Source organism: Triturus cristatus, chromosome 7 (genome assembly GCF_964204655.1).
Source record: "Triturus cristatus chromosome 7, aTriCri1.1, whole genome shotgun sequence".
NCBI lineage: Eukaryota > Metazoa > Chordata > Amphibia > Caudata > Salamandridae > Triturus > Triturus cristatus.
The window spans coordinates 1,277,650,618-1,277,665,705 of NC_140590.1; the positions used below are offsets into that span (position 1 = coordinate 1,277,650,618).

At 48.7% G+C, this 15,088-nt stretch overlaps 1 protein-coding gene across 1 annotated transcript in view; it reads right to left on the minus strand.

The window, feature by feature from the left end:
- The window catches only part of TLCD3B (TLC domain containing 3B), a 109,784-nt gene extending 99,208 nt beyond the window's left edge, over positions 1-10,576 (minus strand). Inside the window, exons 1-2 of the mRNA XM_085618815.1 lie at positions 9,744-10,576; positions 2,319-2,402 (exon numbers count right to left, since the gene is read on the minus strand). Coding sequence (XP_085474941.1) covers positions 2,319-2,402; positions 9,744-9,868 — 209 coding nt within the window. The 5' untranslated portion in view covers positions 9,869-10,576. The remainder of the gene's footprint in view (positions 1-2,318; positions 2,403-9,743) is intronic.
- Between the last annotated feature and the right edge of the window lie 4,512 nt (positions 10,577-15,088).

Sequence of the window (15,088 nt, forward strand, 5' to 3'; positions counted from 1 at the left end):
GAGACAGTGATCGTATCCTGCACTTGCGCGTCTTTAGAGGATTCTTACCCCGATTCATGCGATAACTCGCTGCTCACTTGAGTCAGCCTCCCAAGCCTTACAGCGACAGCGAGCTGCACTCTATTGGTAATGTCCCCATTGATGCCAGTTTCAAATAATTCCCTTTGCCCACCGAGGCCTTAGGATTAAGCGGCTCTGCACTCCCTGTATTGCATTGTGGCATCGTCCTGGAACATGGGGTTTCACCTTACTTATGGATATTCCCTGAGAAAGGTATCATTATCTATTGTAGCACTAAGGGGAGCATGCTTATTGGCTTGCACGCAGCTCGAGCTCTTACGTACTCTGATGTCATGATTACTTCCAGGATGTCCCTTCATTTCCATTGTCTTGACGAGGCCCCATCATTCTAACAAGGGGTCGAAACTTCGCTGACATGCGGCTATTGCACCAGACAAACAGGAAATGTGTCTGTTTCACTTATAACATTTTTTGGTGGTACTGTTAACAGCTGTCTGTTTCTGTCATACAAGCCTTTACGCATTTCTGCATGGTAGTCACACAAAAACCTTGGCTTTTACAGTGGGGACACCTTGCACTAAGTGTTTGCTTGGTAATGTAATTTAAATTTTTTTTTTTTTTCATGCTTGATCAAGTATAGATAAATCTACTTACCAGAGGCGGTTGTTTGTGATCTAATTTACAAATGCGTTATTTGTTCTATTGCTCATATAAGACTATTTAGTTCATTGATTATCTAATTATTTTGTAAATGATACGAACGTGAACCACTATTGCCTAATATTTGTTTATACCCAGGTTCCCATGGGTTTAAGGGTTGCTTATTTAGCCTGATATGAGTGTGGTAGGTGACACAGGATTGTCGGATGATTGGGGCATATGTCAGCTAGCTGAGGTCCCCTCTTCCTTTTCCTCACCACTGAACGATGGTCACATACTTTGTTTTCAATTTCCAGAGCTGAAGGGTGAGAGACCCTTCTGACTGTTGACTGTTCTGACAGCAGCCACACTGACATCCAGTTTTAAAAGTCACGTGATACGCTTCTACAGAGAAAGAGGTAGGACGTGGGTGTTGGTTAGGCAGTTTCTTTCACAAATGCATCGAAAATATTAAGAAAGGGAACTTATTGGTGAGCTGCACAAGGCCTTGACTGTGCTGCGGACAGATCATATCCACAGAGCTTGGTGGCGACGCTGCTTCTAACCCTTACCAACAGAGAAGAGTGCCTCGACTTGCTCCAGTGATGAAGAGGACATGGACAATCACTGCTGACTGTCAATAGAGGGTGAGGCGAAGACATGAACAAGCAACCTCTCTTTGGCCTCCATTCCCAGTGGCGGCTCCTCCACTGCGGCGGAGGAGCGTCGCCCCACTGCTTTTGAGCAGTGCAAAGGAAAGGAAAAATAAAATGATGATAACTTTGAGTTAATATCATTTTATGCTTCCTTTGCGTGCAGGTGTGTGGGCGGGGCTACTCTGCTCTCGGAGCAGTGCAGGGGAGGAGTGGTTTGCCCACTCCTAAGTGCGCAACGACTGTTTGTTAAGCCCTAAACAGTCATGTGCACTTTCCCTGTTCTCCATGCAGGCTGCATTACAGCCTGCATGGAGAACATGCTCAGGCCCCCATTGCCTCGTTGAGTGTCAAATCAGGATGCTCAAAACTAATCACAACACTGCATTGCAGCATTGTGATTGGTCAGGGGAGCCTGGTTGTTCTTCCTGGCTTCCTGTCCCATGAGGAGAGCAGGAGCAGAGACACTGGACCCGGCCGCAAGGTAAATGTATATATATATATATATTTTTTTTCTCATTGGGCAATCCCCGTGCCCCCTCCCCCCTGTGTCTGTCCTCACCCTGCCACAAGCGAGTCATGCCGGCCGCCACTGTCCATTCCTACCTCTCAACAGTAAGCTCAAAGCTTACAGTTTGAGTGACTCTGAAGGATCACTGCCTACAGGTCACAACCCAGTCACATTTTCCGCCTTTCTCTTCTTTTTAAGTACATTTTTAATGACAGACTTTTATGAATCTAGTTTTATGTACTCTTTTTATAGTTTGTTGTTGTCCTTTATGGTTTTAAACACAAACCGAATAAAAAATACGATGATGAAGAAATACATTAGTAAGGTAACATAAACACTTGACTTGTATTTTATACTCTATATGCTGTGATCTTTACTATGCATGTGTCATATGAAAGCAGGAATGAGCCACAGCCCTGGGGAGTGTGACTTCCCTCTCAGCCCTGGGGTCTGACACCCTCTTAAGTGCATCAGTGATAAAGCAGGACACTCACCGGTCCTCGATGATGTCCTTGCACGTTGAGGCCACCACGTAGCCAGCGGTGGAGGCCAAGATGGCTTGCACGGAGGAGACCAGCCTGCAAAGGAAAAAAGAGATGCAGTGATTCCGGAAGTCAAGGGAGCTCATGGGAGACAGGTGGGGTGGGGCTGGAGGGCACACTGCTCACCTGAATTTAGCTAACAGGTGGAAAGAAAATATGGATATGTGTTGAAAAATTAATGAGTGCGATTATTGAAAGCATGACTTGCAACACCACGGGGAGGCTTTGTGAATTATTAAACAGCTTTCTGGAACCAAGTGCAGGACGATGAACACAACTATGGGCGTGGTTTAACATATAGATTTTGTGGTTTAGACTGCACACTGCTGAGAACAATACACTTCTTAAGGGGGAAAGTGCTCAGGGATACACGCTCGGGGTGGGGGCACTGCTGATGGGTGGCAATTCTCTGGAGTCAGAATGCTCAGAGGGTCCCACAATTCAAGTGCCTAAAGCTCATTGCACAAAACTTGGGGGCACACAACTTGGCTGGCACTCTGCTCATGGTGGCACTCTGCTCATGGTGGCACACTGCTCAAGGTAGCATACATATCATGATAGCACAGCTTGGGTGGCACACAGCCTGGACCGAGCAGCAGAGCTTTGGCAGTACACTACCTAGTGCTACAAATGTTAGGGTGGTATTACACTTGAGTAATGCGCAGCAGAGAGACTGCGTGGACGGGAAACAGCGTGGGTGGTGCAAAGCTCAAGGCAGGCACATGTGGTACAGGTTGAGTGGCAGACTGGAGCATAGAAGAAATCCCTGGGTGGCATATGATTTGGTGCGGTGTAAAATTGTGTGATATGTAGGTCGGGCAGCAAAGAGCTCAAAAAAGGGGTATTGGAGCACAGTGCTGGGGATGGGGATGGGGATGGGGCTGGTGAGACTAAGTTATTAAAGACAGGAAGTGACTCATCATGCTGGTCTGAGGATCACATGCTCCAAGAAAGGTGTATTCCATTTTGTTTTCCCTGTGTGCCATGTTCCCTGGCACCTCTGTAAATAAAATGCTGCATAGAAGGTTGTTGTGGCACTTGGAGTGCTGGCTTGACAGCTATACCAGCTGGGCCCAGGGGCTGAACAGGGAACACTCTGCTCCTGGTGGCGTATTATGGAGGTGTATACATATAGGCAGCTGGCTAATGTGATGTGTCCTGTACCTGTCCAGGTATGTACAACCAATGTAAATAAAGAAACTACCTATTCGTGCGGCAGAGTCCCGCTAGTTACTGTCACAAGGGTGAGGACTTTGGCTTACAGGGTTGGGCGTTCACCGGTTTGTAGTGAGTAATATGGACTAAGTAACCCAGCTCCTACCAACCTTACTGTCTGACTACTACCACTGAGTAGGCTACAGAGACTCCTAGCTTTGCTGGTTCGGGTATGGTAGCATTGCCAAGCCATGAAGCTAAAGCTCTAATAAGGGGTTGAGGTGTTGTGTGATCTGTATGGATCTGGTTACAAAGTAAAGCTATCAATAATTGGGACAGGGGCGTAACTCTTTTTCGAACCTGACGACCGAGCGAAGACGGGTGTACATAATCACTGATATACTTTTAGTTCTCTGGAAACTATAGATGTACAGTGTCTGGATATACTTGCTTTCAAATCAATTGGTTAAACACATTGGAAATGGATACTTGAAAACAGAGAAAGTCTATACTGTGAGCCCTGAAGAAGTCCGATTGTGGACGAAACGCGTTGGCGGTTGCAAAAAAAATATGTGAATAAAGGATGAATTTCAATACCAACAGAACATATCGACTCTTTTTTGGGAAAACAACTGTGCTATAGACATACTTTATTGTGGATTGTCCATACTTAATATTTACAAGTGTGCTGAGCTTTTTTGTTGTATGGTACTAGAGGAACCAGTTAGGTCTGATCTGGTTTCTTTATATTGGGACCTAGGGGATTATGTCCCAGGCGGTTTTGCACCTTGTTTTGTGTTCAAACTATAGGGATGTTAAGACTGGTGCAGGCATCTATGCTTTGATCCCCATTCTTTTGTGATGCGTAACACAGGCCCCCGCCTCCCCCGCCGTGCGGGGGGCCCGTGAGCTGCAGGGGACCCCCTCAGCCCAGTACTAAGGCCTTAGAGCTCCGGATTAAATCCGGCGTGGGGGCCCCCCCATGTACCATGCAGGAGGGCCCCCTGAGCTCTCGTTACGCCACTGAATTGGGAATGATATATCTGAAAGGTAATTACTTTTTTTTTTAAAAAGACATTTTTTCCGGTCTCAAACTGTGCAGTACTGCTCATGAGCCCTGATGCTTATGTACAAGATCTTGTGGACTCTTCCAAAAGATGAAAGTCAGTATCCAGCTTGGGTCCTGAAACTCATTATTGTTAAAAAGAGCTAGAGACCGAAGCATGAGTTTGTGGTTCCACCCAATGCATCACATATGCTTCTTCGCTCATCATGGGCTCCAGGCACTTGGTGACACAGAGGACAGTGATCTGGCAAGAAGCCCTGAGCTTGGACCTTCGACTGAAAGTCTCTTAGAGTTTCTCCAAGATATATGAAGCACACCAAGAAACAAAAAGCATGATGTGCTATTGGGGCAGGCCGCAGGCGAGATGTATGCCACGTTCACAGCAAAGTGGGCGATCAAATGTCTCATCTGGTGTTGTACTGCCAAAAGCACGCACTTCTTCTCGAATAACCACCTCTGGTCTCATAGTCACAGCACCAGAAAAACTTGCCTCAAATATCATTTCAGACAAGATTGTAGTGAAATAAGACTGTCGACTCCTTAACTGCAGCAATATGTCCACAACTTCAGGCAGATTTGCTGCAAGAAATCCTCACAGAATGAGCAACCTGGTCCCTTTAATCCATCAGAATGTTAAAATCAGATGGCACCAACTCAGGGAGGTAGGGACTCCATCTGCTAAGAGAGCAGAACTGGGTCACTGATTATGTGTTTTTTATTAAGTGTCCTTACCCAGTACAAAGTTTTGTAAATATGCATAAACAAATTCTAAAAGTCGCCACTCATTTATAATCAGTGCCTCGATTTAGAGGGAGGCGCTACCTTCTGGAAAAGATGGAGGTACAGGGTCTCCCACATACAGATGCTCTACAAGCTGTGGCTTATCTGAAGATGTAGTCTAGGATGCAAGAATCTGCTGAGTGACTGTCTCTCAAGGTGGGATGAATAAAGGAACCTCCCTGCTATTTAAAAATCTTTAGGGTTTTTTATAGGGAAAAGTCTGCCAGTCACTAATAAAGGTGAACCCACTTCACATGATACCCTCTATGGCGTATCAGTATACTTTAATGCTCTGTTTTAGGGGTTGGCACTCAATCCTGATTATTACAAATCATTTGTATATTCCAAAATGTCTCTGGGAATGTGAAACATTCCAAAAAATACATCAAATGACATTATCCGGATCAAATTCTTTCCAATAGATCCTTCAAACAAATTTCGGCAACATGTGTTCCAAGTACACAAATTTCACTTCTGTCATAAAAAACGAAATTAAGTAACATAGGAGAAATATGGTTATGTATATTGCACAAAACCATATTCAAATGCAAATGGTTATTCATGGACCACTACATTTTTAAAATGTATGTAATTCTAATTGAAAGAATTTGGAAAGTCTCATTATATAACAAGTCTAAGTTTTTAAAATAATCAGGATTGAGTGACTCCTCAAAACTCAGCATGAAACTTCTCTGCCATTTGTAATGGGCTCTCTGGCCCCTATAAGTGAATGTGGAGAAGCTGGGAGAGGGCTCTTCTGAAAATGATGTCTCTCGAGCACCAAAAGGCAGATCAACTCATTCAATTGAAGTAATAGCTAAACTTCAGTGAGGTCAACCAGTCAGAATGAGACTCAGTAAGGCAACCATCAATTGGTATTTTGTGCTGTTAGATTTTAATTTAACCAGCAATGCCATATTTCGTGGGTCTTCTCCAAATATTCCTAGGAGCACAAAACATCAGCTTTACAGGTGTCCTACAAATTACGTAAAATATTAATAAACTCCCACCAACCAATAAGATGGATAGATAGCTAATCCAATGATGCTACTTCTGTTAAAGAGATGCGATATAATTAATATCCCACTATTCACTCACGCTAAAGGAAGGGTCGGTTCAATAGGACAGAGCCTGCATTTAGTCATTCACGAGTAACCACAAATAGAAATGTTTTGGAAAAAACAGCAACCTACAAGGAGATTACCTGGCTATCAGGTTCAAGCAGTCCGTATGTAGGGTTCAAGTAGTGAAGAAAGGAAGTGGGTTGTCAGGTGTGTGTGGGATTTGAGTCTTGCATAAATGCAAGAGCTTAAAAGGCTGATATGGATTTCAGATTTTGAAGAAAATAATTTGGTTGTCTAGCTACTGTGGAACTCATGCACAGAAGAACACTAAAGGAGGGGTGGCAGCTAGGTGTAAATGAGTCAGTGTGACTCAGAGACCCCTGATATCACTGGGTTTAAAGAGAAGAACTGGGGGTGGGGGGGGGAGAACGGCATGTGGGAGGTGAACAGTTTTAAATGCTGAATCAGGGGTGCACTAAAGGAGTACAATTAAAATTATGAGTGCATTAGACAGGACCTGTCAAGACACTTTAAATCTGTGCAAAACTGTGTAGCCCTTGGCCGTGCAAATGCATAATGAACCCTGCAGGCACCAGCATAAAGATGGTACCAGAGAAAAAAGGCAGTGTCTCTCATCCATTGTCAACATGCATATTGCATGCGAACTGTAGGATGATGCAACTTCGACACCATCTATCACACTGTGGTTTCAACAAGTACCCTTCCCAGTAGTGGGAATGGAAACAAAAAGTTGAAATCAGAAGTATGCAACGGATAAAACTGAAAACTGCACAACAAATATGTCCTAGCAATGCAATCGATTGAATAAAGGAAGAGGCTAAAAACTGCAATTGAATGAAACTGAACATGACCCTTTTTTCATAGTTTCCCCAGCGTAATGTTTCTATAGGGGACTATGCATGGGATTGGCACACCACTGCGTTTCACATTTTGGTGGCGGCAGTGGGATACTTTTCCTTCCTTTATGCACCGCAAAGGTCAGAAGGTAAGCTTGGAAGTGATTAGCCAGAGCTATGCAATCACAGTACAAGACAGCAGTGCCACCGAAAGAGCACAAGCTCTAAATTACAGGTCCAAGAGACTCCTTCCAGAAGCCACAGTAATCCAGTTACGCTAGTCCAGAAATCCAGCTCTAGTCAGCTCCTTCAGAGGCAGGGCTCAGGGTCTCCTTCTGATGCACAGAAATCTAGTTCCAGTTCATGTGCTCCTCTAAGTACTGCACCAAGGATATTCTGGAGGGTCAGAAACACTCGACTTGATTTTCAATTTTTACCAGCAGCATGTCAAGCTCTTTCAACCAGACACAAAACCTAATTCAGCTTCTTCTCCTTCCAGAGCAGACACCCACTGTCCAGTCCTGGAGTCAGCTCTCCCCAGGGCTCTCCTCCAAACGTTCTTCCTATGAACTTTACCGGTGACACATAAAACCATTTCTAGTTATTCCTCTCCCATCAGATGCTGCACCCAACATACATTCCTGGGCACACAGAAATCCAGTTTTGTATCAGTTATCCTGAGACTGCACCCTGAATCATTACAGGACCCAGTGGCTGAACTTCCTCAGGGCCTCCTTTCAAGGGGATGGCAGAATCCATCTCAAATCCATATCCCGCCTAAGGGCTGCACTCAAAGTCCATGCCACGAGGCACGAGTTTTATCAAGAAGGCCTGAGACAGTTCATTTCCTAAAACCTTTCTACCTACAAAAAATATCTCTCTCCTGCCCTCCATCAACTCTAAACCCTAGTTGTGGGAGAGGGGCTAGAATGTCCACCAGCAACCCTCAAAGTCTTTCAGTATCCCTTATAAAACCTTCAGCACTCCTCAGAGAGCTTTAATGCCCTCACAACCCCTTCAGTCACCTTCACAAACCATTTTGAAAACCAAAAGAAAATTCAGTAATCTTATGAATCCTCTAGGAAGCATGTGTCACGTCTTACACAAGCCCCCCTAGCAGGTATGAAATACCCAATATATTTCTGCATTTCCCACCACCCGTCTGCACCCTTCGGAGTCCTATGGAGCCTTTCGGGCTCTAGATACCCTCATCTCCGTCCTCCCTACACCCTTCAGTCGCTCGCTGGGGCTCACACACACTCCACGTTTTTAGTGAAAGCAGGGGCACTGAGTGACTCCGGACATGGCACCACATCTCGGCCACTCACGCACTGCACCAGCTGCAACTGACTCTACTTCGCCGCAAAGGATTTAGTGTCCAATCACGATGTTGCGTGACTAGTCACCCAAATCCCGTGTCTCCGTATGCGCCCCACTTTCTCTATGCATCTCCTCGTCCCCTTAAACCAATCTCCCATGCCAGCTGCGAGGGCGCGCATTATCAAGAATCCAACCTCATGCAAAACGAGAAGCTGCGGAGGTATGTGTGTGTGTATGTGGGGTGGTGGCGGACGGTGTCTGACGGAAGTATCTCGAGCTAGAGTTGGGGGATTACGCACATTTCCCTCCACCCCTCCCCTCTCCTGACGCGGCACACAAAGCACACCAGACCGTGCCGCATACTGCGGCTTACCGGCGCGTGCACAGCCAACGTCTCCCGCCTCCCCCACGCGCGCGGCGTTTCTACAGCGGAGGGCGGAGGGGGGGGGGGGGGGGGGGGGCGGCGAGAGGGAGGTTTGGGGGTTAGTCGCTGGGATGAGGCTACCGCCTGAGGGAAGGGGGCCTCTCAGGAGGGCCGTGCACACCTAGGCATGATTCCCCTCCAGTGTAACGGAAAGATGGACTGGCCCTTATGAGCATTTACCCGGAGATAACCATAACCGTGGCTGTTGCCGCTGGCATGGGGGTGGGTTGAGGCTGTCACAGAGAGGTGAGGTGGGGTGGGTGCGGTGCCGGGATACCATTAGTGAGTTTGTTTCTTTTCGCTTGCTTCTATCAAAGGCCACAGTTCAAGGCAGTAGCGTACCAAGGACGCCATGGGCCCTGGTGCAAACAAGAAAAGATGACCCTTGTGACAGCTGTCAGGGCAGTAAAATACAGGAATTGTCAGGCACAGTGGGCCCTTCGGGACTCTGAGCCCTGGTGCCACTGCACCTGCTGCACCAATGGTAGCCACGCCCCTGGTTCTTAAGGGGATACTGGGCAGAGGCTGTGGTTCCGCATAGGCTGTGGGTGGGGTGCGTGGTTGCTGGACAAGGGGTCACGGGTGGGTTGCTCGGAGGCGTGGTGCTACAGTGGTAGGCTGGGTGGGTCTGAGGGTTGCGGGGAGTCAGCAAGGGTCAGGGTGGCTTGCAAGGGACGTCTGCGGCATTCAAGGACGGGGGAAGGACCGTACCTGGCTGACACAATGACCGCGTCCGGCTCGTCCCATCGTAGCCCTGGCAGCTCCCGGAGCCCCCGCCGGGAGAGAAGGAAAAGCCCTGGGAAGAAGACTCCCCCCGCCGCCAACACCAGCACCATGGTTGCCGCACCAGCCGGAAGGAGGCGGGGGGCAGGGGGCAAAGGTGGGCGAGGTGGGTACTGGAGATGGGAGTAATTGAGAGGGTGACTTAGGAGATGTAGAAGAATGGGAGCAGAGGGCTATAGAAACACAGGAGGGGGAGGAGAGAGAGGGGATAAAAAGATTAGAGCAGAGATAGGAAGTGGGAGGGGGAAGGGAAAGGGGGTGAAGGGGTAAGAGGAGAGGAAGAGTGAAAATGTGCAATGGAGAAGAGGGGTGTGAAAGGAGAGGGGAATGGAATGAGGTGAAGAGGAGAGTGGGGGAATGAGATAGAACGGAGGAGAGGGAGCCTGGGTAGAGTCGGAGGGTGTCGCAGTCCCAGACACGGAGTGCTAGCTCTGCTGTCCCGCGCCCCTCAGCCCCCTGCACCTCTGCCTCCTCCTCAGCCCCTCCGGATCTCGGGCACCCTCGGTCAGGTGCAGGGGGCGGGAGGGGGCGCGCCTTTCTTTACAGCGCCCAGCGCGCCCCCGGGCCGGCGACCGCCTGCACAGGGCTGGGAAGGCGTGCGAGGGCGCTGGAGACGGAGAGAAGCACCGGGCGAGGAGACGGACGCGGGAGCCGAGCCTCCGCCCGGCCACAGAACTGCGAGGGATGGGCAGGGTACCAGAGCTGGGATGCAGGAGGAGGAGAGGAAGAGGAGGACCACCGAGAGGAGGGAGCTGGGCGGGGCTTTGAGCGATGGCACTGCAAGGGACCCCGGCACTGCACTGCAGTGTGCACTGCTGTCAGGCCAATGAATCCGCACGTGCATACCGTGGTCCAACCCCTCCCCTTCCGAAAATGGCCCGTGTAATTTGTATTTTTTTTGTTAGTGAAATAAAATGAAGAGACGTGCGCGTTGACAGACCGGCCATTATTGGAAACAAAGGCAAATAAGGCACCAGAAAGGATAGTTTACTAACCTGGATGCAGAACGTTAAAATTACATGCACGTGCTTCGTAACGAAGTGCAGTTACAGCAATAAAAGGCACTGGCACATTCTGAACTTGGTATTTGCGCCTGTATCATCGTGCCGTAATATAACTGCAAAAACTAGGCACAGATATAGTATACTTCCCATATGCACTAATCTTGGACAGCCTACAATGACAACAGTTCAGTTCAAAGGTACGTATTATATGTTTCAAATGGGGATTACTCAGCAATGCTGTGCAATTCCGTTCTTTGCACTGAGAAAAACAAAAAAGTGATGGATGGAATGCTTGAATTAACTCCTTCCGTGCTCATGACGGAACCACGCCGTCATGAGCCACGGTTGCCGTGTGCTCATGACGGAGTGGTTCCGTCATGCTGCGGCCGTTGGCGGCCGTGTCGCCCACGCGGCGCTAATTCCCCGCCTGTGCGGGCGATTAGCGCTGTGGGCGGAGTCATGACGGAACCACTCCGTCATGAGCACAGCCCAACCGTGGCTCATGACGGCGTGGCTCCGTCATGAGCACCGGGCCACCGCGCTGCTCCCCCGCACCCCCCAGCGCTGCGGCGGAATTTCCGCCGCAGCGAAGGGGTTAATATCAGCCACTAGTAATTACCCAGGCTGCATTGCAGTCAGTTTTTTTGCCCGCCATGCAGGTGAATTCAAGCGTTCCTTCTACTCCATCCATCACCTTGTTGCAGGTGACACCCTAAGAGCGACCCTTATGCACAAACGTGGGTCTGTGCTCACTGTCTCACTGGAACCAAGCTATCCCCAACTTGATGAGCCCTAGTCAGGGTGAAACCGGTCTTAGGTTGTTGTGCTCCGGTTCAGGCAGGACTGCAACTCATTTGCATATGGGCGGGTTCTGTCTGTGGTGGCATGGTGGAAAAAAAGAACAAAGGACTGGGATGCAGCTCAAGTAATGACTGCGATTAATTCAAGCATTCTAGCCGCCACGTTCTACCTTACTTTAATGTTGCGCCCTAAAGCAAAGAGTATGCCCAGATTTGGTTCCATTGCACTCTGTGCCATAGGACTCAATCTACCTCCTGCTGAAGAGTCCCCAATAGGCTGAACATTGTCTGGGGTTGTTTGTGTTCCATTTCAGTGGGGACCTGGCCTGTCAGACCAGACTAGACTGCTGCTACTGGAGCAAGACCAGGGCTTAGCTGCATATGGCTGGTTCCTGTTTGAGGTGGCACGGTGGGCAAAAGAACAATAGACTTGCGTTCCACCCATCCCTTGTTTGCTTTGTTTGATCAATAATGGCAACGTTACAGCAGTAAATGCTCTCCTATATCTTCAGTGCTCTCTCCCTGATGGCTGAGATATGTTACACAAAGCATACTTTCGCTCCCTACTGAGGAGAAATAAACACTTTGGGGATGTTCACTCCATCTACAAGGTTCCACTGCCATTTTCAATATCTTGTCCCTATTTTATTTTTTTGCACTCTCTTCCAGAACTTAAGGCATCACAACAGTAGACAACTCAACATACTAGGTACCAGACAATATCTTAAATTTCCCAAGTGCATTAATCCGTAACAGTATGCAGTCAGTGTAGGAAAGTAGGATCTGCTTCTTATGGTTACCCCAACTTTTTGCTTCATGTTACACTGTTTTTGATTAGTCTGACTGGGATCCTGCTAATAAGGACCCCAGTCTATCTGCTTTCAACCTAAACTGTTATGTTATGTACTTAGGTACACTCCAGATTGGACACTGGGGTACCCTTGTCAGTCCCTAGTATATGGTACGCATGTACCCAGGGCAAAGGTAGCCTAGCCCAGAGCCCTATTATGGGCTGAAGCATGTATTATGCCACCCATGAGAGGCCATGCAAAACGGAACCTACAGGCTTGCCATTGCAGCCTGTGTAAGTTGGTGCATGCACCTCTTACTTAAGATATAGGTTTCCTATATCTAAGGGTCACTACACTTAAAACCTATAAGTCCCCCCATAGCAGGACTGGGCAATCCTAAAGGCATGGTGCTTGGCTCTAAGTGAGAGGGTGCCACAGCATGAGCAGGACACCCCTGCAGCCTACGTAGCCCATTCTCCCGGGTTCTTAGTGCTGCAGCCATCTACGACATATAGAGTGGCATTATGCGACCGCGTGATGACCAACTCTAAAATGGCTGAAAGTAACCCTATCGTGTTTGGTATCAAACATTGTGGAATCATACCCCACACCGGTAACCGGTGTAGGAGGTGTGATTCCACCCCTCAGAAACGAGCTTTGTGAGGTCCCTAGTGTTTCCGGTATCAGCCTTCTAGTCCCGGGCAGCCCAAAATGGTTGATGCCGACCAGAGACATGTTTCCGCCCTCTTGCTGCTGAGCCAAGCTCGAGCAGGGGAAGGCAGAAAAATAGGAATCCTGTCACAGGGAGATGTGACCACCTCCCAGACAGGATTTAGTGTATTAGGCCTGGGTGGATGCGATTGCCAGCGACCGAAAGTCTGTATGAGGGGCACATTTGGTGTCCCTGTGCATAGTCCAGTTCAAACCAGTCCTGGGAGCCGTTGGCTCCTGCTCTGGCACGAAACTGAACAAAGGACATGGGAGTAACCTCTCCACCGTCCAGACCCTCCCCTGTTAGGGGCCCGAATCTGTCCAACCCTCTCCCATGGGTACAAAAGGGCTTACCTGGCTGTAGGACCCTAGTTTCGACGTGGACAAGATTCTAAACCAAAAACCACTAAGCTTTGACCGTCTGGACACTCTGGACTTCGTTGGACTTCGTTTGGGCCCGACTTCGTCTCCCACTCAATCCAAAGCATCGTCTGTGCCCATGCACCATACAGGCTTGGTGCAGGACCTGTGGAGCATCAAGGACAACCAAAGACATCTCCTTTCGAGTGAAAGAGTCACTCCCCTGCAACCGCAGGTACCACATCACGATTGACCAGTCTGATGCTCCTGCGCTCCTACTGACTTCGAAGGCTCCAACAACACAGGAGATGGGTTTCCAAGTTTCTCAAGGTCCGAGCTGCCCTCTCACCAAGATTGAGGTCAGAATCCCTCGTAGAGGCTGCAATACCCATACCCCTGTGCACTGCGTACTTTTGCAAGTGCATATGCTTGTTGACGTTTCCAAAACAAGTGCACTGGGCTCTGAGTAGCCGCAAACTCTGGCATCATTTTCACCAAAGAACTTTGGCCTCCCTGCACTGAGTTCTCCGTGGGATGTTGCCTTGTGAAACTGCTTGAGGTCCCCTCACGACTCCTGTGCCTCCGGCCTGTGGGTCCTCTTGAGGGTAATCTTTGCTTTTCTTGGGCTTCCCTGGTTGCTCCAGGCTTGCCCTGACTCTTCTGTGTTTGGTGAGTCTCCTGAACCTTGCTTGTCTGAACCGTAACCTTTCTTGACCATCTTCGTGGTTTGCTGCTGCCAAGGCTTGTTGGTGATCTAGCTGGACACCGACCCCTCAACACTCGAAATCCTTTGTGGTACAGCTCCTGGTTGTCCTCGATGTCTCCTGGTCTCGGTGGCTGCAAAGTCAAGAACCCCCGCAACGCACCTGAAGCACCCAACATCGGTGGGCTTTCATCTACCGAGCCCCTGGTCACCCCTGAGTGACCCAGATTCTGTCCCCTCTGCTCTCAGGTACTCTTCAACAAGAATCCATCTTTGGATTCCGACTGACACTTCTCTTTTTCCCAGTAGTGGCTCTTCTTCAAGGTCCTCCACAGAGATGGACAGCGGTTTCCGCCGCCACTTCTGCCCATTGCACCCAGCTTCCCTGGGATAGGTATGTAGGAGAGTAGGATCTGCCTCTTATGGTTACCCCCTCTTTTTGCTGATGTATCAATGTATTCGACTTAGACTGATTGGGATCCTGCTATTCAGGACCCCAGTCTATCTGCTTTCTCCTCTAAATTGATTGCATGTACTTTAGGTACACTCCAGATTGGATTCTTGGGTACCCTTATCAATACCTAGTATATGGTACACCATGTACCCAGGGCATAGGTACCCCAGAGGCTTCCAGGGGCTGAAGCATGTATTGTGCCACCCCTGAGAGGCCATTCAAAATGACACCACAGGTCTGCTACTGCAGCCTGGGTAAGGTGGTGCATGCACCCCTTACTTAGATATAGGTTCCCTATATCTATTCTAAATCACTGCACTTATCAACCTGTCAGTCACCCCTATGGTAGGCCTTATCAATCCTGAAGGCAGGGTGCTGAGTTTTATGTGAGAGGGTGCCCCTGCATGAGCAGAGCCCCTCTGCAGTCTTCGGAACCTATTTTCTGGGGTT